This window comes from Denticeps clupeoides, chromosome 19, assembly GCF_900700375.1.
Source record: "Denticeps clupeoides chromosome 19, fDenClu1.1, whole genome shotgun sequence".
In the NCBI taxonomy this organism is placed as follows: Eukaryota; Metazoa; Chordata; class Actinopteri; order Clupeiformes; family Denticipitidae; genus Denticeps; species Denticeps clupeoides.
Genome location: NC_041725.1, coordinates 4,323,894 through 4,344,515, shown reverse-complemented (window position 1 = coordinate 4,344,515; position 20,622 = coordinate 4,323,894). Strand labels below are relative to the sequence as shown.

Below are 20,622 nucleotides of genomic sequence, written 5' to 3'. Positions count from 1 at the left end.
TTTTAAGTATAATTACAGACAAAAAGTATATATATATTAACTTGCACAGTGACAAATAAACAAATGAAATGACAACAAAGCAAGATTTATAATGGATTCTGATCTGATCATAGACGCCTGGAGCGGGCGGGGACTGGGCCTGCAGTAACACGTCGCTGCTGGAACCACAGATTAAAAGTGGAATTTGATGAAATGTGCTTCAGACGTGTGGGATTGGTCCCTGTTTGCCCTGCCCTGTACTGGGTGAGGGTGTGTATTAAATTCCAAACTGTCTACCCTGGTCTGACTCCAAAAAAAAATGTATACATAAAAAAAATAATAAACTAGTGATATGATAGTGATTCATTAATTTTTTTTACTAAACTGTGTGTGTGTGTGTGTAAACATACAGAGTTTAATAAAAAAATTAATGCATATACATGTGTGTGTAACAGTATAACTGTTTGTGTGTGTTAGGTGAGTCTATGGGATGGATCTACTGCATTGTATATCGGGTCACATAATTATTCTCATCACATCCACAGTGACTCAGTATTGTGTGGGTAGATAAATACTGGATTGGGAAATGATTCAAGTGTTGCCATAAACTAATAGGTGTGGCACGTTGTGTTTTGATGGTGAGAGGTGATATATAAGGAGTTCGCTGAAAAAGACAGTAATTTCTCTCTGGCCGTTAAACACCAAGGTGAGTTTAGTTTTTTTTATTTAAATTTTTTTTTCAGAAGTTTGTTTCAACAGAAATAACAGAACAAGATCCATGTAACTGGTAACATATCCCCAGACTGAACAGCTCGTGAATTGTCTTATTTACAGCCTGGACAAGATGCCTGGTTTTGCAGTTTTGTGCATCACTTTGGTTCTGCTGCCAGTGGTTGTAAGTAAACAGTGTGAATGTTAAGTATGAAAGAGCAGTTGTGTTGTATTTTAAGTGCAAATATCTCTTCTAAATAAATTATTACAAAATCACAGTTGAAAAACATTGATACCAATTGATTGTACTTTTCAATTTTGCTAAATTGCTGGTATTTCATTGATATATTAACTTGTACGCAATATAAATGACAGAGAGCTATGAAACACATAGATGGTTCTAAGAACGATTATTCTGTAGATACATTAGCCATAAAGTAAAGTTCCAATAATAGCAGTCTTAAATTAACTGTATAATAATCCCTTTCTGACATATAAACCCTTTGCACAGATCTGCGGCCCCACACGCCACAGCAGTGATGAGGTGAGTGACGCTTTATTCCACTTGTGCATGTGTGAATGAATATACAGTATGTACAGTATGTAGTGGTGCGTCACATGAATGAAACCCATTCTAATGGTACCGAAGAGCCCATGCTAATTAAGATATATTCATTTATTTCTTTTTCTTTCTTACAGAGACCAATGTCTCACTGTGAAAAACCGTTTCACCATCCACATCATCCGCACCGCCCACACCGCCCAGAGAAACCATGTCCACCAACCAAGCCTCCAGCTACATCTACAACTGCAACCTCAACAAGAAGCTCAACTACAGCTACATCCACCACAGCTATATCAACCACACGTTCCACCACACCTTCCACTACAGCTACATCCACCACACGTTCCACCACACCTTCCACTACAGCTACATCCACCACAGCTATATCAACCACACGTTCCACCACACCTTCCACTACAGCTACATCCACCACACCATCCACCACACCTTCCACCACACCCTCCACCACACCATCCACCACACCTTCCACCACACCCTCCACCACACCATCCACCACACCTTCCACCACACCATCCACCTCAACTTCCACCACACGTCCCACCACACCCTCGCCTGCATCTCCCACCTCCACCCCAACTGCTCAGCCTACTACACCCAGAGGTGATAATGTGTAGCTCTACAACGTATCAGGAGCAGCTTATTTCGCAGTAATACTACAGCTTAAGGAATGTAGAATTCTTCCTGTTTCTTGACCCATTGCACTAATAACTGATTGTGAGAAATCTATATTCAGCATGCTTTTGTTTTTGTGTTAATAAAGCCTATTTGCAGATGAATGATGTTTGATCGCTTCCCCTTTCATAACATCCAGAATACAGCAGATGTTCTCTGCTGTACGCATCCGATACAAGGCTCTCGCAGCCTACGCCGGTGGACAGTACGCTGAATATCTCACCCATCAGTTCCTTGTGGAGAAAACAGTGTCGCGGCTTGTGGCAGAGTTTAACTATGAGGTGAATTTTAATAAACTGAAGTTTGGAAACAGAAAGACCTTAAAGAGCTAAAAAAAAAAAAGAAAAAAGGCATGAACATGTGAACCGTCTTCCTTTTTTTAATTATCATGCTGACATATATGTGTATATACACACACACACGTATAAAAGTATGACATGAATGAAAGATCTCATGCAAACTGGAACGTCTGACATTTTTGCACTTGAAGATGAGAAAGAGACACATGAGCAAGACCGTCCACCATTCCTGGCTTTATTGGGAGTGATAGTTCTATTTTTTGGCTTCATTTAAAACTAGACAGAAGAAGGTAACAAAAGGGATACAGGACACAGACCTAAAAAAAAAAAAACACACAAATATAATATTCAGCAATAAATGCTTCCATTTGCCACTGCCATTTCATCTTCAACTAACATTTCAGCCACTTTTAAACAAAATGTTGATATTCTGGGAAAGTTAGTGTAATGTGCACCGGCCTACATTAAAAACAGTTGCATGTTACACTTGAAAAAAATTCCAGCACATAGCACACAAGACGAGGATAACACACTTTACACATCCTCATCATACACACACACACACACACACACTGCGCAAGTGGGGCAAGAAGTGGACGCCGTGTCCTCACACTTAACCATCTCCACACACGCAGCCCAGTTAGCATTTTAAATAGTAAAGACTTTTAGCCACATAGCAAATTTGCATCATTAACAGATGTTCACGTTATAAAAAGAAAAATTAACAGAATTATACTGTACATTTTACAAAACACAGAAAGCCAATAATTATTACAAAACAAAAAAAAATGAATACAAACAGTAAAAGTCGGCTGGACAGTAGTTGCATTGTGCTGTGAGACTCTGACATGTCCTGTAATCTGGCTTAACTTCTGTTTTGTGCAAAGGTTCCATAGTGCCAGGTTGGAGTTTTAATTTATTATTTGATGGATTCCTTTTCTTTTTGTTCCTGGAGGAGGTAGTTGCTGGTCAGATCAGGCTGTGGCCGACCTTCCCCGCCCTTATCTGACCAGGTGGAAGGTGAGCCAGTACATGAAGACGGGCTGGGCAGCAGCGATGGCCATTGTGAGGTACATCCGCAGCTGGTTCTTGGCCCCTCGCACCAGGACGCCCTCAGCTGCAGCCTCACTCAGGATCTTTAATCGCAGCGTGCGGATCTACCAAGGGAAAGATCATGGATTTAGAAAATAACTTGAAAAAAACTTGAAATAACTTGAAAGCACGTTGTAAGTCGCTCTGGATAAGGGCGTCTGCCAAATGCCGTAAATGTAAATGTAAAAATAGAAATATTAGATAACAATATTGCAAAGGAAGCCCTCGGTTATGGCTGAAATAAAGTGAAAGTGATTGATATGGTCATTGTGATACATTTCGTTGTCACCGTGTGCTGCAGTGTGTCCGCCGTATTTACCCATCACCCCTGGGCAGCCATGACAGGAGCCCGGGGAGCCGTGTGTGGGGACAGTCCTTTGCACAGTGGTACCTTAGCTGCTCGGGATTTGAACCCCCACCCTTCAGATTACCGGTCCACTTCCTTAGCTGGCAGACCAACACTGACCCCAATAATATATTGATATGGAAATTACTATAGTTACCTTTTTTTTTTTTTTTTTAAATTGTCCATATATCTGCCTGTCTTAATTGGCACCCGGTTTTAATAATTTTTATTTGTCTGCCTGAATGTGAATTTTTTGAAATTTGATTTCATGTTGGGTTAAAAAAAATCATTTTAAAAATCCAATTCTTAAGGTTTATTCGAGTGCAACCAAAACTGATTCCCAGAAGGCATTCTTTTCTGAAACTGTTTCGAGAAATTGTGGTGAATTGCTATTGCAAATGTAGGCGTTATCATTTTGTCTGCTGTCATTTTGTCTCCTCAAAATGACAGCAGTCTCTTACCATGAAGACAAAGATGGACAGACAACACCAGAGTAGACTCAGGTAATACCCAGTCCGTCCAAACAAGAGACCTGACAACACTCCCATGATCATCCTGAGGACAGACAAAAACACATCACTTGCATCAGACCCAGTTACTGTTTGTTGCAACATTGTTATAGGGTGGTAGTAGCCTAGTGGGTAACACACTCGCCTATGAACCAGAAGACCCGGGTTCAAATCCCACTTACTACCATTGTGTCCCTGAGCAAGAGGAGACTGTCCCTGTAACTACTGACTGTAAGTCGCTCTGGATAAGGGCGTCTGATAAATGCTGTAAATGTAAACATTGTGACTAATACTTAAATGGACTATTTCAAAGGGGTTAGTAAATAGACATTAGAAGAATAATATAGTCAACAGTTGAGTGCCGTAGCATAGTTTAGATACAGTAGCAGCTTCTGACAGACACATACACCCCAGCAAGGACATAAAAAGTGTCCAGAACACAGCAGAAAGTAAACTAACTAACTTGCAGAGGTTTATTACATGACGCACATAAACGGTTTACAAGGTTTACAGGTGCTATACTGCCCCCTTGTGGTCCACAAATGCTAAATATCATGAATTCCAAGCAAATACATTTAAATGTAACCTTAATTTTAATACACTGATGTCACAAACAAGGTACAACATTTACATTTACAGCATTTATCAGACGCCCTTATCCAGAGCGACTTACAATCAGTAGTTACAGGGACAGTCCTGTAGCAACTTAGGGTTAAGTGTCTTGCTCAGGGATACAATGGAAGTAAATGGGATTTGAACCTGGTTCTTCTGGTTCATAGGCGAGTGTGTTACCCACTAGGCCACTACCACCCTACTACAACCACATGCTGGGCAATCCTCGATATTTTGTCTCATACCCAGTAACCTCTAGTTTTTTTTGTGTTATTTCAGCTTGAGTAGTGTTCAGGAAACGGTATATGTACCTACCCAACGTATTTGTACCCAGAAAAGGCCACCAGGTCAATAGTGGTGAGGTCGGTGTTGACCGTGACCAAGTAGAGGCTGAGTAGAGTGGCTAGAACCTCAATGATGAGCCACACTAAAGCAGAACTCGCCTGCATCCCCAAGATCTCAGGCGTGAACCTTGGACAGACATTCAACCAGCTCACACACGACAGTAATAAAAAACTATTTCAGAAAATAATGTTTTACTTTTTTTTTTTTTTTTTTACCTGTTCTGTGTTCCCAGAGCTAATCCTGCTACCAGGACATATGTGATGAAACCCATAACTGTAGAAAAGGTAAAAGGGAGGGGATCAAACGTTAACAGGCATCAGCATTGATAATTTTATATATGTTTCAATTTTAAACTATTATCATCTTTTACCTGGAATATACAAGTCAGGAGCATTGATGTCAAAGCGTGGTGCCACTGGTGTGTCCTGCTGATAGCTCACCTCCCAGTTCTATAGATTTAAAAAAAAGAACTTGTGATGAGTATGTCAGACAACCATCCATCACTCTCCCACTTTAAAGCCAGAGTACACACAAAACTGTAAAACAGCTTTTGAATGAACATCCAAGCATAATTTGACAAAGCCTATTTAGTTACCCCCATAAATCCCCTTCTCTTTATGATTAGTAAATAAAATATCATTTAAGAATAATCAAAAATCTTTAATACATTAGTTTTTTTACTCAAATTCGGGAAGTCAAAGGCAAGTTGTAAACTCCCAGAAGTTAAAAAAAAATCAGAATTATACAAAAAAAAAAAACATGAAACAGGTTGTCAGTTTCTACAAGCACCCCAACTTCTTCCTGATCCGGATAGAAGTAGTGTGGGAGCGCAGTGAGGCACCCTACCCTCGCAGGCATTACTTCAACAGAACTATGCTGCAGAAAGTAGTACATGTGTCTCTAGAAAAAAGCATTTAACAACGGGAGCCAGACCATTATACAAATGTAGGTCTTCCCCACAGAGACACTGCGAGGAAAGCCAAGCTGTCAGTGATTACAGTCTCCTTCACCATCAGAAGGCACTTGGGAAGAGGTCTGGAAAGAGCTCTAGAAGACATGCATCTCACAGTACGGTCGCAGTGAGCAAGTGACAGACGGATCGAGTCCACCAATGGACTACTGAATACTTGAAGAAGGTGTTATGGACTGATGAATCAAAAATTGTAATCCTCGCTTCACCACGCAGGACTTTACTGGCCGTACTTTACTGGACCCTGAGGCAGCCTGAACCAAACCAGCTACCGCAGCGTTCTGCACCGAGTTGGTCAGAGGTTCATCCTACGGCAAGAAAACGACCGTATGAAAAGAAGAACAATATGATGAAATCCGGAGTGACCAGCAGTCTCCAGGCTTAAACCCCATTGTGCTGGTTTGGGATGAACTGGACAGAAGAGACGGGAAGAATACTGGAGAAAACCAAGGTGGCTACTTTGATCAGCCAAAAGTTCAGACTCAGGTTTAGAAATAAAATCCATGAATTTAATTCAGTTTATCTGTTCAACGCATTAATTTCAGAGTAGATCGAAATATTTCCAACAATAACAAAAAACGGAGCAAATTTTGACTGCTAGTGTAAGGAAGGAAATGGCCTGTGGCTGCAGTTTTCAATCTTGTCTGAGTACATATGCAGTTATAAAAAGAGAGAGAGAGAACAATGCTCCAGGCTAATTTTTCGCTTTTAGTGCTCCCGTAAGTGCAAATGCTGGCACACAACCAAAAAAATGTATTTATAATTTCATAACAGTCACTTTTTCCTAATTTGAGATGTTCAATAATTTTTTTCCCCTGTGTTGTTCACATATTGCACCATGGCTGAACTGACAATAAAACCCAACGGACTTGACATGAATTGATTGTGATTTAGAAAAAGGTGGCGGTGCAATAAACTACAGTCCTGCTGATGCCAAAAATAGAAACTTATCCACCATCACACACGCAGAGCAACTCTACCATGACTGAAGTACAACAAATAATAATCTCCCCCAAAGATGACCCCCAAAGGAGGTTAAGCACCGTCCCCACACGCTGTTCCCTGAGCGCCTGTCGTGGCTGCCCACTGCTCACCAAGGGGGATGGTTAAAAGCAGAGGACACGTTTCTTGTGTCACCGTGTGCTGCGATGTGTATTACAATGACAATCACTTCACTTTCACTAAAAATATATGGGGCAATGGTGGCCTTGGGGTAAAGGAAACGGACCTGTAATTGGAAGGATGTTGGTTCAAATCCTGAGCAGAGTACGGGTTCATACAACCAGTAAAAAGAGTGTGAATACTGGGGAATAACCCAACGCTAACAGGAAGAGTAAAGAGGAAACAGTGCTGTGGTAAGTACCTGGTGCATGTAGGGAAATACCAGCAGTCCCAGTTTTTTACCCACATAAAGCGTGTCCACTGCAAAATAATACTTCAGCTTGGAGATGGGGATGAATCGGTCCAGCTGCAAGCAGAAGAGCTCAAGTCATTTCATGACCACCACAATATTCATTAAGCGCAGAACATCATAGCATTTTTAAAACATTACAAAGCCCAAAATTCATCCCATTAAAAAAAAAAAAAAAAAAATCCCCCAGGAGACACTTACGTTTTTGTCCATCATCTCTTTGCCCTGGGTGGCCAGGCTGCTCCCATACGCCATAGCCAGATTGGACATGGGATCAGAGAGGAGAGACTGGCCAGGGTAATTGACCGGGCCTTTGTCCTGACCTCTGTGCCCCCCGGGCGGGGACCCAGTGCTGGTGTCCTCAAAGAGAGGGCTTGGACCTGATATGTCTGCCGAGGGGTTCCTCATTCTCATTTTGGGTTCTGAAATACATTTAGGGAGTATCACACAAATGTACATTTGAGGCATTTATCAGATGGCCTTATCCAGAGCGACTTACAATCAGTAGTTACAGGGACAGTCTCCCTGGAGACACTCAGGGTTAAGTGTCTTGTTCAGGGACACAGTGGTAGTAGGTGGGGATATTGGCTGAAATTACACTATAGCATCTAATTCATGCTCACAATCTGAGGACAACTTCACATTTAATGCAACAAACAAGAAAAATGCAGAATTAAAACTAGATCATGCTTGTTAATGTCATTCAATTTTCAGGGATGCCGTGCCTTCCCAGAGATCTTCTGCAAACAATTTTCCTGGACAGAACTGGTGTGACTAACAGGTATTTTTGATTTGTGTTAAACAGTTATTATGGTTATTTCCGGGGTGAATTAACCCCCGCTGGTAATTCACCCTACAAGCGCATCAGGATCTAAAGGAGACATCATAGCTGTATATTACAAAATGATTAAAATCATTTTCCAGAAGACCGATTGTTGAGCATGGATCTTCTAAATTGAATATTATGAATATTCAAATTAATAAGATGTAGATATTTGCAGCGCAGCTCTGCAGCTAAATATAGAGCCGCCGACTGCGCGCGCGTGTGTGTGAGAGAGAGAGAGAGAGAGAGAGAGAGCGCGCTTTAAATAGCATTATCAAAACTCTTCTAAAGGAATAAAATAAGAAGGAATCCTGTTTAACCACTAAAGCAGTAGAAAAGTTACATGTTAAACTTTTCGCCTGACGTCTGCAAGATGACGTCAGCGCCCAATTTCAACAAAGCTAACAGAGTTAGCATAGCCATAATTAGCCTGCCTTACAAACCACATACTACTAGTTACAGAATCCCTTAATAACTAGTTAACCCGATCAACGTAGAAACCCAGAAAATCGACCAAATGGAGTTACAATGAAGCCGGTTCGCTACAAAGTTGGTGGACCGGTCGAAACCGGTTAGCATTGTTAGCATGGTCTCCGTTAGACGATGACAGCTAACGCTGGATGTTCCCAAATCGCCACAAATAAAACGGGACGACGCACGTAACTTACGCTGCCTGAAGCCACCTTGTGACGACTGATCCATCCCGACGACCAGCTCGGAAAAAAACTACGACTGTGCGGGTTAACTGTGCCAGATATGCGCCGTTAACTAACAAGAGGAAGACCGTTCATCCTGCAGGGGGCCTGTTCACCGAAACCGTGCCGAGCCGAGCCCACGGTGATGCCCACGGTGATGCCCACGCCGAGCAATCACGGCTCTGCGTCCCACTTCCAACCAATGGACCGCGAAACCGCGCTGCGACCACAAACGGTTCTTCCGGTCCGCGCGTCAATATAAAAGTCTCCACGGACGGAAAATAGTCGGAGTTAAAACTACAACTCGTGGGGGTTTTGGTGAGCGTTTTGGGGCAGCAATTTTGCGGAGAATATTTTACTTTTCTATATTATTTCTGCCAAACATACCGATTTGTTAAGCGTTTTACGGAGCCCGTAGTTTTAAGTGAATATGTAAAATATATAAAAACTCACACGTAAAATATGATGTAAAAATCTAAATGAACACAACGTGTCAAAACACTACACGTGTTTTCCGTTGTAACTTTGTAACGCCGCTGGATGGCAGCATTTTTCCTGCCTTTCCTCGAACTTTAGCTCAACTCTTCCTTCCCGAATCATTTTACTGAAACGATGGACAGTGTCCAAAAAAAGAACAGCGGCGTTTGTATAAATCTGAACATAATGTGGAGTGTGCAGCAGGACTGCAACTCGCCTATTTGCCTCCGGTATTGCTGCGCGTGCACGTGGTTCCTGCAGATGTTGACGGCAGCAGATTCGTCCATTGCAAAAAATCGACCCACATGTGAGACGTCGGGGTGTGTGGACAGTCGTCGAATAGACACCACCGATTGTTTAATTTAGTGTTTATTTGCTTATCCAGCGCTTGGGAGTTGATTTCGGAAATGGGCGAATCTGCTGCCGTCAACATCTGCAGTTGATCCGTGACACCGGGAATCAGCGGCCAGGTACGTTGTTCGTCCCTCAAAGTCGAAACCGCCACGTTTTGTTCATAGTGTTTGTCCAAAATGCAGCCACGTCAGTTTCGGTTCTTTCTTCCTCAAAGAGCAAACAGCACGTTTCCTCCATCACGCACCAACATACGGGTAACATCTGAAGAGAACATCTCATTTAACACCCACTGTATATGTTATTATCAAGTTCAATTACTTTGCACAGGTCCATAAAGGATGGGCTCTTCTTAGACCTGGATAATCATGAATATGTTTTGATAAAGTGTCAGAGATGTAATTACTCCAAACAATTATTGTGAAACAATCCGGCATGCCGCACACTTTGACATGCGTATGTAACATGTGTAGTTAATGACCTCCAGGAACCCATTGATCTGGGAATGGAAGTCATTTTCTGCCTCGACCGGCCCCACCGCTCTTCGCAAACGATTAACTCACGTCACTTTGCTCCTGTGGGCACACACTGTCCCGGCAGATGGTGGAAGAACGTGGAGCTGGACGCGGTCCTGACCAGACCCTGGGAGAAGCGGAGAGGGGGGGAGCGTGCTCAGCACTCTCCCAGCCGCTGGGTTGACCATTAACCCCTCTATTGATTGCTGCGCTCAGTCCACAGACCCCGACTCAAAGTTCACGCCGCCGGGAGTAGGCTTCGTCTGCACATGCAGGGCAGGATTAGATTCCTTTGCTCGCCGCATCGCTTTCGAGAGCCATGGCGTCTGCAGGGTATGGCTATTACCGGACTACTATTTTCCTGGCCATGTTTGTTGGCTACACGCTCTACTGTTTCAATCGGAAGACTTTCTCCTTTGTGATGCCATCCTTAATGCAAGAGATCAAGCTTGATAAAGATGATTTGGGTGAGATTTTAATATACCATATGCATTTGTTCTTGCATTGTTATTTCATACGGCAATTTTTACGGTCAGAAATTGTTAAGTGAGTTTCAGACCCAGAACACCAACCTGAACTGGGTGGAGGTTTGCAGGAGGTACCGGCGCCGTCACCTTCCTTGTTTTTGTCCCGTCCAGGCCTCATCACCAGCTGTCAGTCGCTGGCCTACGCCATCAGCAAGTTCATCAGCGGTGTGCTGTCAGACCAGATGAGCGCTCGCTGGCTCTTTTCCATCGGCCTCTTGACAGTGGGCGGCATCAATGTGGTCTTCTCCTGGTCCTCCACTGTGGCCGTCTTCTCGGGCTTGTGGTTTCTCAATGGCCTCGGCCAGGGTCTTGGTTGGCCACCTTGTGGAAAGGTGCTGCGCAAGGTATGATATCCCAGGCTCCAACTTATTCATTAATTTATGTGTCTGAAACAGTAGTAAACTGTCAAAATCGGCCTTGGTGAAGAAGAAGATTATTGATCACCCAGGTCATGCCACATGTTAAAATGTTGCTTATCACTTGGAACCATTTGGTTGCAGTATCCTTTGAAGATGTGTGTTGATGCATTAGTATAAGCAGTCAATATTATGCTCGGTGAAAATCACAGAACAAGTTCTAAAACTGAACTTAACTGAACCGAAGAGCTAAAACAAGTATCCAAAAGTGAAATCCATGGGATGACTTTTTAAAGGTCAGTTTGCCTATAGCTTTGTCCATGGTCTATAAATTAATAAAAACTAAATCCCTCCAGAAATAGAAGCCAATTTCCATAATTTTTATTTATTGGATTAAAAAATAAAAGTTTAAAGAGACTTATTGGTTTTTTTCAGTGTTATATAAGGAAGCACCACTGCACCACAAGATCATACAAAGCCCATTAATCTTATTTATTCTGCCACTTGTTTTATTATTCCAAATATCATTATCTCATTTGAATATACATTACAGTACATAACCAGAACCAAGATGGCGGCACACTAGGTATATACTGTTGTACTGACAATAAACCACTCTTGAATCTTGAACATTAGGAAAAATAATGTGCCGATCAATGACCAGTATATCATTGTAAATATGCATACTGTATTATACTGCTTTTTTACGCCATCTCCTGATCCTCTGTTTGTGGTCTTTAGTGGTTCGAGCCATCGCAGTTTGGGACATGGTGGGCAATCCTGTCGTGCAGCATGAACTTGGCTGGTGGCCTGGGCCCAATCATCGCCACCCTGATGGCTCAGAGCTATAGCTGGAGGACCACACTGTCCATCTCTGGCCTGATCTGTGTGATCTTGTCTGCTGTCTGCCTGCTGGTCATCAAGAATGAGCCCGGCGACGTGGGCCTGCCCAATATGGAGCCCGCTGTCAAGAAAAGCAAAGGAGGTTTGTTTTTGAGTTCTGTGTCTCCTACGGCTTTGTTCCATTTTTAAAATACTTCATACAATATAATTATGTATAATGTGTGTGTGTGTGTGTGTGTGTGTGTGTGTGTGTGTATATATATATATATATATATATATATATATATATATATATATATATATTATACATAATATGTGTAATTTTTAATTATTTTGAATATAACATGTGCAAAATTGTTAACTCATGTTGAAAATGGTCATACTTGTAAATGTTATGAGAATTGTAATGTTTTCCACATTTGGCAACATTCAGCATCATGCTAATATTTTGCCTTAAGAAATTAAGAAGCACCATAAAAATAGTTATTCTGGTTATCTAAAGATAACTTACTCACAAGTTTTAAATATCAGCATCATTAGTAGTCAGAGAAAAATGTGGACGTGAACATAACTGTAGCTGCCGTGTGGTTAGTTAATTTTAGAATATTGCATTTATTAGATATTAATATTAGAGTTCTGTGCTATAACTCTGAAATTTAGAGTTGCGTGCATGTCGTCTCTGTTCCCATTTCTGAGTCCAAGGTCAGTCAGGCAGTTTACGTTTATGGACTCTGAACTGTTCTTTCTCTCACATGAGAACAGCATGAACAGAGTTCAGGTCTGTTGGGGACTGATTCCGGCTTTTGCCCGCTGATCCCAGGTCCCTCTGGTGATGACAGCACGCTGAAAGAGTTCCTGCTGTCACCCTATCTGTGGGTGTTGTCGCTGGGCTACCTGGTGGTGTTTGGTGTCAAGACGGCTTGCACCGACTGGGGCCAGCTGTTCCTCATCCAGGACAAGGGCCAGTCGGCACTTATGGGTAATGTAGTCACCACACTATAACCTCCCTTTACTCTTTAAAGGTCCCCTGACATGAATTTTACTTTGCTTTTATATCGGCCTTAGTGGTCCCCTGATACTGTATCTGAAGTCTCTTTCCGAAATCCTGCCTGCCAGAATTACAGCCACTTGAAGTCAGTCCCACGATGAGATTTCCCCAGGACACGCCTGAGAGAGGCGGGATGAGGAGGAGTTGAATGACGATGGTGTCATCAACACCATTAATCAACCACAATGTTTTTGGGGAGACGGGAAAATATAACAAACCCACTGGTTCTTCAGAGGCTTGCATGATGGGACAAGAAAATACATTTGGGCTCATTTTTATATCAAATCCCTGAGGTACTGAAATGCTTCGCATGTTTGGAAACCATGACAGTCGGATCAGAATGAGTAAAGCACTCTTTACACCATTTCTCACCGCTGCATGACCATAGACATTAATGTTAAATAATCTCACAAAGTGAAATATTCATGATAGGGGGCCTTTAAACATCACAACGGCATCGGCCGAAGCATGTCAACACCTGGCAAATAATGACGACTATGTGCGTTGCAGGCAGCTCTTTTATGAGTGCGTTGGAGATTGGCGGCCTCGTTGGCAGTGTTGCCGCCGGTTTCCTGTCTGACAGGGCAGTGGCCAGGGTGAGCTTCTGTAGGAGAATCAGCTTACCATTTACATACAAGCTTGTGTGCACCGTACATTTACGGATAAGATGTAATGATTGAATTGAGGACATCAGTGCAAAGTACAGTTGAGGTATCGCTGATTACGCAGATTAAAAGGATTGGCCCTTTTGTGTCATTTTCCAGCACGGTTTACGGGCTTATGGCAACCCCCGCCATGCTCTCTTGTTGTCAATGATGGCTGCGATGTGTGCTTCGCTGTATCTCTTCCGGGTTACTGTGTCAGCAGAAAGTTCAAAGGTCAGGCTACAACATTACCTAAATGTATTTTAAATGTTTATAAAATATTTCAATAAAATTGTGAATATAACACGTAAAAATACTTGTTTTTTAAGTTTTGATTGCCCCCGATTAACCATTTTTGTTCGTTTCCAGATCTGGATTTTGTCTCTGGGAGCTGTTTTTGGCTTCTCATCTTATGGACCAATTGCTTTATTTGGAGTCATTGCCAATGAAAGTGCTCCATCCAATTATTGTGGGACGTCACATGCTATTGTCGCTTTGATGGCCAATGGTAAGGCTTGCCTCAGTATGAATCTGTGTTGAGCATGTACTGGCCTTTCATCAGTGATCAGTGCATGAGGAATCACATCGGTGGGTTGTGAATACTCCCACACTTAAATCGTATCTGGTGGGCTTGGGTCAGAGACTGACAACTGATGAAGGGGGCATTGAATGGCTGATGGAACTCTTATTTTGAAAGTGTTTGCACGGTAGTTATACCTCGTTTGTGATCCAGCAATGCTTAACTTACGCCACTTCTCTCCAGTGGGTGGCTTTCTCTCTGGGCTGCCGTTCAGCACAATCGCAAAACACTACAGCTGGGACATGGCCTTCCGGGTGGCTGAGGTGACCTGCGCCATCACGACAGTCGGCTTCTTCCTGCTGCGCAACATCCAGACCAAGATGGGCCGCCTTGCCAAGAAAGCCGACTAAGTGCGACGCCTTCAGGAAAATGGACAAATGGAGACTATGCGCTGTTCTTGGATGCCCGTCATCACTCTACAAATTCTGTATTGTAGGGTGGGTGCATCTTTATGCGCAGTGTAATTTGCAATTAAGTCAGAATGACCATATTTATTTTCTGTCATCTGGATACTGTGAGTGTTTTTTATGTTTTAGTATATCAGTTGTACAGTAATTATTTTTACTAGTTAGGGGCATTTCTTTCTGTGAATCATCAGAAATGATTGCTGGAAGTGGAAATGCTGTTTGTGATGGTTTGACAGCTCTACCTCATCAGAAATGTGTGTAGTTGTTCCTGAAGAGCCTGCTATTACTGCAGAGCTAAATTTGAAGTTAATTGTTGCATGTATCTTTTTTTATTGTCATGTTTCTAATTTTGTGAATGTTCAATATAATACTAATAAAATGTAATTTTACAGTATTTTAAATGTGTATAAAGCCTTGGGGACTGATGGTGAAGGTTTTCTATAACAGCTGACCACATTAATGAATTACACAGAATCAGAGAACTAGTCGTTAATAACAGGGAGCACAGGCAGTAAATCAAGGATCTGAAGTTCTTTAAAAGCCACAAATAATAAATTCAGGTGAGATTTATTTATTAGCACGTTATGTACAAAAAAACAGAACATTTATCATGCTGTATTTACATGTTTACGGCCAAAGATCCAGGCAGGCCGTGTCTTTTTTTTTTTTTTTTTTCACTTTTTAAAGTGATGAAATCCACAGGAATCATGGAACACACCCCCTTCTTTAGGGACATGGTTTTGAGGGGGAAATATCCCTGTCCTATGGTATTCCATCCCCCACAGCTATTCTATTCAAGACCCAGGCCCAAAGGTACCAGCCTTCTCAGCAATCTCCAAGGAGCTCTTCAGGTTTTGGTCAAAAAGTTCACATCTGGAGAACATAAAAGACATTTTAGATAGTTTTGACAAATCCATAGATTCCTAGTGGACCTTGACTTCAGTCAAAATATTTACATGTGGACATAGTTCTCAGTTTTTAACAAATAAATGCACAGTAGTATAGAATCTAACTGAATAATTATATAATTAAAGTTTAGCCTTTGAAGCTTAAATATTAATATGAAAGTTTTTAGGAATGAGTTCTGACACCGACACCAATACCCGGTGAGTTGATTACTATCCCCGAAGAGACTGAGATTACTCTGTTATGTTTAAGGAAACATCAGACTTGTCAGGAGATCGTGTTTTCCATACAGTATAACATTTACAGAAATATACGTATGCACGTGTTCTGTGGCACGATCTTTCTGGATGTGCTTTATCAAATCGATCGTGTTTTTTCTTTGCAGTGCTGCTGCCTCCTCAAAACATTGGTGTTGTCTGCATTTGCAAGCAGACGTGGACCATGTTGGTGTAGAACACGTTAAGCGCCATCACACCAGTGACATTTTACATTTCCTCCCTCCCAAACTGCACATTACACATGTAATGTACTGAACACCAGTACTGCACCCTGCTCTTTAATCTCTCACTACCTCACACTGTGCTGCAGTGTTATGTCATATCACTACTACCGCATTATCATCATAGCATATCATACACCACATACACTTTATACTAAATACATCCACGCACTGATATATTGTCCTATTGCTGCTACTTGTCTTCCTGGTTTGTCTCGACCTGCACTATTTTATGTCTCGGTGCACAATGTCCACAGTGTCCTTTGTCATGTTTTTGTGTTGTGTGTTATTTGATTTGCACTACGTCTTTTTGCACACTGTGAATCTCAAAAGCTTCGCAATCTCGTCTCTCGAAGTGAAGTGATTGTCACATGTGATACACAGCAGCACAGCACACAGTGCACACAGTGAAATTTGTCCTCTGCATTTAACCCATCACCCTGAGTGAGCAGTGGGCAGCCATGACCGGCGCCCGGGGAGCAGTGTGTGGGGACGGTGCTTTGCTCAGTGGCGGATCGGGATTCGAACCGGCAACCTTCTGATTACGGGGCCGCTTCCTTAACCGCTAGGCCACCACTGCCCCGGTATACTTGTATATGGTGAGATGACAATAAAGTGGACTTTTTATTGTTAGACGCCTCGGTCCACTTATTTCAGATGAAATCTGATACACGAAATACACAAAACTTCTAAAGGCAGGCATCATACCTGATTGGCATCTCCAAAGAATAGAATGGATTCTTCAGGGCAAAGTCAGAGTAAATTTCATAAATCTTCCGTAGCAGCCCATCAATTCCAGATTGCCTTGGGTCTGCTAGCACAATAAACTTAATACCTGTCAAAGCAAATGGAAAATCTATTTTGGTTACTTTTTTTTCTTACGGCCCAGGATGTTTGAATTTTGAGGAAAGGAGGAGAATGAATTGTACTGAAGCATGTTCTCTGTAATTTAGGTAATAATATTCGCACTATTTGAAAATGTCAAAGCAGTGTTGAAGGGTGGTAGTAGCCTAGTGGGTAACACACTCGCCTATGAACCAGAAGACCCAGGTTCAAACCCCACTTACTACCATTGTGTCCCTGAGCAAGACCCTTAACCCTAATTTGCTCCAGGGGGGACTGTCCCTGTAACTACTGATCGTAAGTCGCTCTGGATAAGGGCATCTGGTAAATGTAAGACATCCCACTTACTATCATCGTGTCCCTGAGCAAGACACTTAACCCTGAGTGTCTCCGGGGGGACTGTCCCTGTAACTACTGATTGTAAGGTGTTCTGGTAAATACTGTAAATGTAAGACCTGTGAGTGTCTGAAAGCAGTGCAGCTTGAAGGCGTCCGTCTCCAGCATCTCAATCCCAGAGCTGCCCACCTCCGGAGACAACTGCGAGCCGATGGCGAACAGCCTGCGGACGCGAGAAGAGGGGGGTTAGAACGCCGTCTCCCCGCCAGCAAAACGCGCCCCGGCCTCGGGCCCGAAGGCACCTACGAGTGGAACATGGAGGCGAGCATCAGCTTCTCGTTGGAGCTCAGCCGAGCCCTGCCGAAGCGGATGGACACCGGGTAGTTGGACGGCTCTTTCAGGTACTCGACGATGTCCTTGCCCTCCGCGGTTTGTCTCCCGTTCACATCGACGCCGTTGATGGACAGGACCGCGTGGCCGACTGGTGGAGGACGGACGAGACGTTTTACAGTAGCGCACGGCTGTGAAAGCGCTACAAATATTGACAAGTGGAAGACACTCACCCCGAATACCGTCACGCTGACCAAAAGAAACCACCACCTTCTCATCGTGCACTTTCAGTACCAAATCTAGCGGAAAGCTAAAGGTTTTCTCAGCCTCCGCCCTGGGCACATAATTGTCATACTGGTAAATTAAACCGCCAGCTTTATTGACAACATATACACTGAAGATCGCCATTTTTCTCCATCTGACCACCTGACAGGGACGCGGAAGAGTCACGTGACTACGATGGCCCATTTCAAACGTCCCTTTTACAGCTATTTCTGCTCATGCATTGACAGGAATTGCTCACGTCGTCTACATTTAAGAACAATATTTTCCACTTTGATCTGTTATTACCGAAACGGCTATGTTTCATGTTCTTTTGTGTTCAAAACTTCATTTCCCATGAGCCTTTGCCTCGTCTCCCGGAAGCACGCGTTGTCTACAGGGCCGTGCGCGGAGCGAACTTCCTTTCTCTCCGACATCTTGACGGGACCGCATCATGGTGAGAAATGCTCAGGCTTTTTGGAAAAAATGAACGATTTAGAAGTTTGGTTGGTCGTGAAATGTAGATTAGCGCAGCATGCGGGTTCTCTCTGTAATTGATCCGCAGTAAATCGACAGTTTGTGTTTTTGTGGAATGAATGAAGACTGAAAGCAGCGAAACCTCGGCGCGGCGTGCTCGTTAGCCGTTAGCAATCGAGCTACGCTTTCGCTGCGTGAAGTTGTGTTTTAACGCCGATGCCTGTGTGCTTTTTTTAGATTTTGTAGATTTGCAATAAAACATCAGTGGTGCAGTGGTGTTCATGTAGCTGTCGATGATGCTTAGTTTATGATTGTTCTCCGTGTAAATATACAAGAAGCTTACTGTTATATATTAAATTCAGCCTCCTAAAGACGCCAAGAAGGCTAAGGACTCTGGGAAGTCCAAAAAGGACAAAGATCCAGTCAACAAATCCGGGGGCAAGGCCAAGAAGAAGGTGAGTGTCCCTGTTCATTGACTTGACACTGACAGGGGAAATTATTTTAAAACCCATTTAGTGAACACAATTTCTTTTTCATTTGTCTGAGCAGAAGTGGTCCAAGGGAAAAGTGAGGGACAAGCTCAACAACCTGGTCCTCTTCGACAAGGCCACCTACGACAAGCTGTACAAAGAAGTCCCGAACTACAAGCTCATCACGCCAGCTGTGGTGTCTGAGAGGCTGAAGATCAGAGGCTCTCTGGCCAGGGCAGCCCTCCTCGAACTGCTGAACAAAGGTGTGCATCAGGGTTCCTACGGCCTGCAACCCCACAAGAGTCATGGAATTTTGCAGGCCTCAATTTTGGAATATGAAATAAATATGTGATGTCATTGAAATCTGACACATGAACATATGACATGAAGTTCATACATAGTTCATGAAAGGAAGAACGGTTACAGCTAGAACGTTTAAAACAAGTGCAGGTCTGCAGTATCTTTGTTGGTTTTACGTAGTGAATTCCTTTTAAAAGTGGTGTAAATTTCAGCGTCTGATCTCTGCCAGAACATGATGGGGCCCATTCCACCTAGATGTTTTGCTATTTCTTTCTTAGATTTCAGCAGAATTTTGAGAGAACATGTGGTCTTAGAGTAACCGGAAAGTAATGGAAATTCCTTTGTAGAAATATGTAAGAACCCTGATGTATGTTGGATGTACATTTTGGCTATTAATACAGTTTTACCTGCAGTAATGCTCTGAGGGTTGTAGTAGCTTAGTGGGTTAGACATTCACCACAAAAAAAAAAAAAAAACAGGTTCAAACCCCACTTACTACCACCGTGTCCCTGAGCAAAACTCTGAACCCTGAGAGTCTCCAGGAGGACTGTCCCTGTCACTCTGGATAAGGACATCTGATGAATGTCTTAAATCTAAATGCTAATTAGTTGTTAAAAAAACAACACGCATCGGCCTTTTTTGATCCCCAAAGTACCGTAAGTTGTGTTATTCTTGCTTATTTTTCCCCTCTGTGTGTCCTTACTGAAAAATCCAACCTAATTTTTATTTAATTGAAATGAGGGGAGCTGAACTTCTATTTGTAAATTAATTAGCAAGGGTTAATAGTCTTTAAAGAACTGTTTCCGGATGAGATACATTTCTTTTTTCACAGGCAAAACTGGGTGTACAATTGATCTGTTTATGAATTGCACTTTGTCACTGAGTAAATGAGCTAAAGGTATGGAGAGGTAAAAATATATATATGTCTCGTTGTCTTTACTCAGGTATGATCAAGTTGGTCTCCAAGCACAGAGCTCAGGTGATCTACACACGTAATACCAAGGGTGGAGATGAGGCAGCCGCAGAGAAGGAGGCATAAACAGGTATGCGTTTTAACGTCTGCCACCTCAATTTTTTATGGATTGTGAAATTAAGTGTTTTTTGTTTAAAAAAAAAAAAAAGACATTTATAATTGTATCGATGTCTTCACAAACATGATCTACTGATTGTGTAGGATTAACCAACTGTTCTCTTTTCTCTTTTTCAGGATCAATGTGGATCAGCTTGTAAATGAGAAAATAAAAAAAATAAAGAAATGTTTGTTTTGTTTATTTTATTAAACACATTTGAGTATCCATTCATTCATTTTAAAGTTTAAATTACAACCCAAGTGAATATCCTGTAACCATCAAATGCACCTTTCATCTCAGTGTACGGTGTGTATATTAGACTCCCTAACCCT

At 42.4% G+C, this 20,622-nt stretch overlaps 5 protein-coding genes across 8 annotated transcripts; 3 read left to right on the top strand and 2 right to left on the bottom strand.

Moving 5' to 3' along the window:
- The first annotated feature begins 530 nt into the window (after positions 1-530).
- On the top strand, positions 531-2,052 carry LOC114769528 (integumentary mucin A.1-like). The gene is made up of 5 exons (XM_028962625.1): positions 531-685; positions 814-874; positions 1,202-1,234; positions 1,390-1,571; positions 1,653-2,052. The coding sequence occupies exons 2-5, from the start codon at positions 824-826 to the stop codon at positions 1,888-1,890; spliced, it is 504 nt and encodes a 167-aa protein (XP_028818458.1). The 5' UTR covers positions 531-685; positions 814-823; the 3' UTR covers positions 1,891-2,052.
- A 418-nt stretch (positions 2,053-2,470) lies between these two features.
- yif1b (Yip1 interacting factor homolog B (S. cerevisiae)) lies at positions 2,471-9,578 on the bottom strand. The gene is made up of 8 exons (XM_028962661.1): positions 9,024-9,578; positions 7,734-7,954; positions 7,485-7,589; positions 5,522-5,600; positions 5,367-5,424; positions 5,122-5,277; positions 4,147-4,240; positions 2,471-3,404 (listed from the first exon to the last, which is right to left on the bottom strand). Exons 1-8 carry the CDS (start codon positions 9,055-9,057, stop codon positions 3,249-3,251), a joined length of 903 nt encoding a protein of 300 aa, XP_028818494.1. The 5' UTR covers positions 9,058-9,578; the 3' UTR covers positions 2,471-3,248.
- slc37a4a (solute carrier family 37 member 4a) lies at positions 9,323-15,192 on the top strand. Of its 3 annotated transcripts, none has more exons than XM_028962660.1 (9): positions 9,323-9,368; positions 10,479-10,860; positions 11,032-11,264; positions 12,018-12,261; positions 12,940-13,098; positions 13,678-13,763; positions 13,932-14,045; positions 14,181-14,319; positions 14,575-15,192. In XM_028962660.1, exons 2-9 carry the CDS (start codon positions 10,713-10,715, stop codon positions 14,739-14,741), a joined length of 1,290 nt encoding a protein of 429 aa, XP_028818493.1. In that variant the 5' UTR covers positions 9,323-9,368; positions 10,479-10,712; the 3' UTR covers positions 14,742-15,192. The 3 variants fall into 3 exon arrangements, with proteins under 3 accessions (XP_028818493.1, XP_028818490.1, XP_028818492.1); XM_028962657.1 differs by lacking the exon at positions 9,323-9,368 and adding an exon at positions 9,834-9,997; XM_028962659.1 differs by lacking the exon at positions 9,323-9,368 and adding an exon at positions 10,015-10,135.
- Positions 15,193-15,348: 156 nt separating this feature from the next.
- Positions 15,349-18,140, bottom strand: trappc4 (trafficking protein particle complex subunit 4). Of its 2 annotated transcripts, none has more exons than XM_028961933.1 (5): positions 17,946-18,140; positions 17,689-17,863; positions 17,502-17,605; positions 16,912-17,038; positions 15,349-15,671 (listed from the first exon to the last, which is right to left on the bottom strand). In XM_028961933.1, exons 1-5 carry the CDS (start codon positions 18,118-18,120, stop codon positions 15,593-15,595), a joined length of 660 nt encoding a protein of 219 aa, XP_028817766.1. In that variant the 5' UTR covers positions 18,121-18,140; the 3' UTR covers positions 15,349-15,592. The 2 variants fall into 2 exon arrangements, 1 of the variants encoding a protein (XP_028817766.1); XR_003743192.1 differs by lacking the exon at positions 15,349-15,671 and adding an exon at positions 15,774-16,475 and having other exon boundaries at positions 16,841-17,038.
- A 222-nt stretch (positions 18,141-18,362) lies between these two features.
- On the top strand, positions 18,363-20,476 carry LOC114769154 (40S ribosomal protein S25-like). Its single transcript, XM_028961934.1, has 5 exons — positions 18,363-18,430; positions 18,813-18,905; positions 19,000-19,183; positions 20,165-20,263; positions 20,428-20,476. The coding sequence occupies exons 1-4, from the start codon at positions 18,428-18,430 to the stop codon at positions 20,257-20,259; spliced, it is 375 nt and encodes a 124-aa protein (XP_028817767.1). The 5' UTR covers positions 18,363-18,427; the 3' UTR covers positions 20,260-20,263; positions 20,428-20,476.
- The last annotated feature ends 146 nt before the right edge of the window (positions 20,477-20,622 follow it).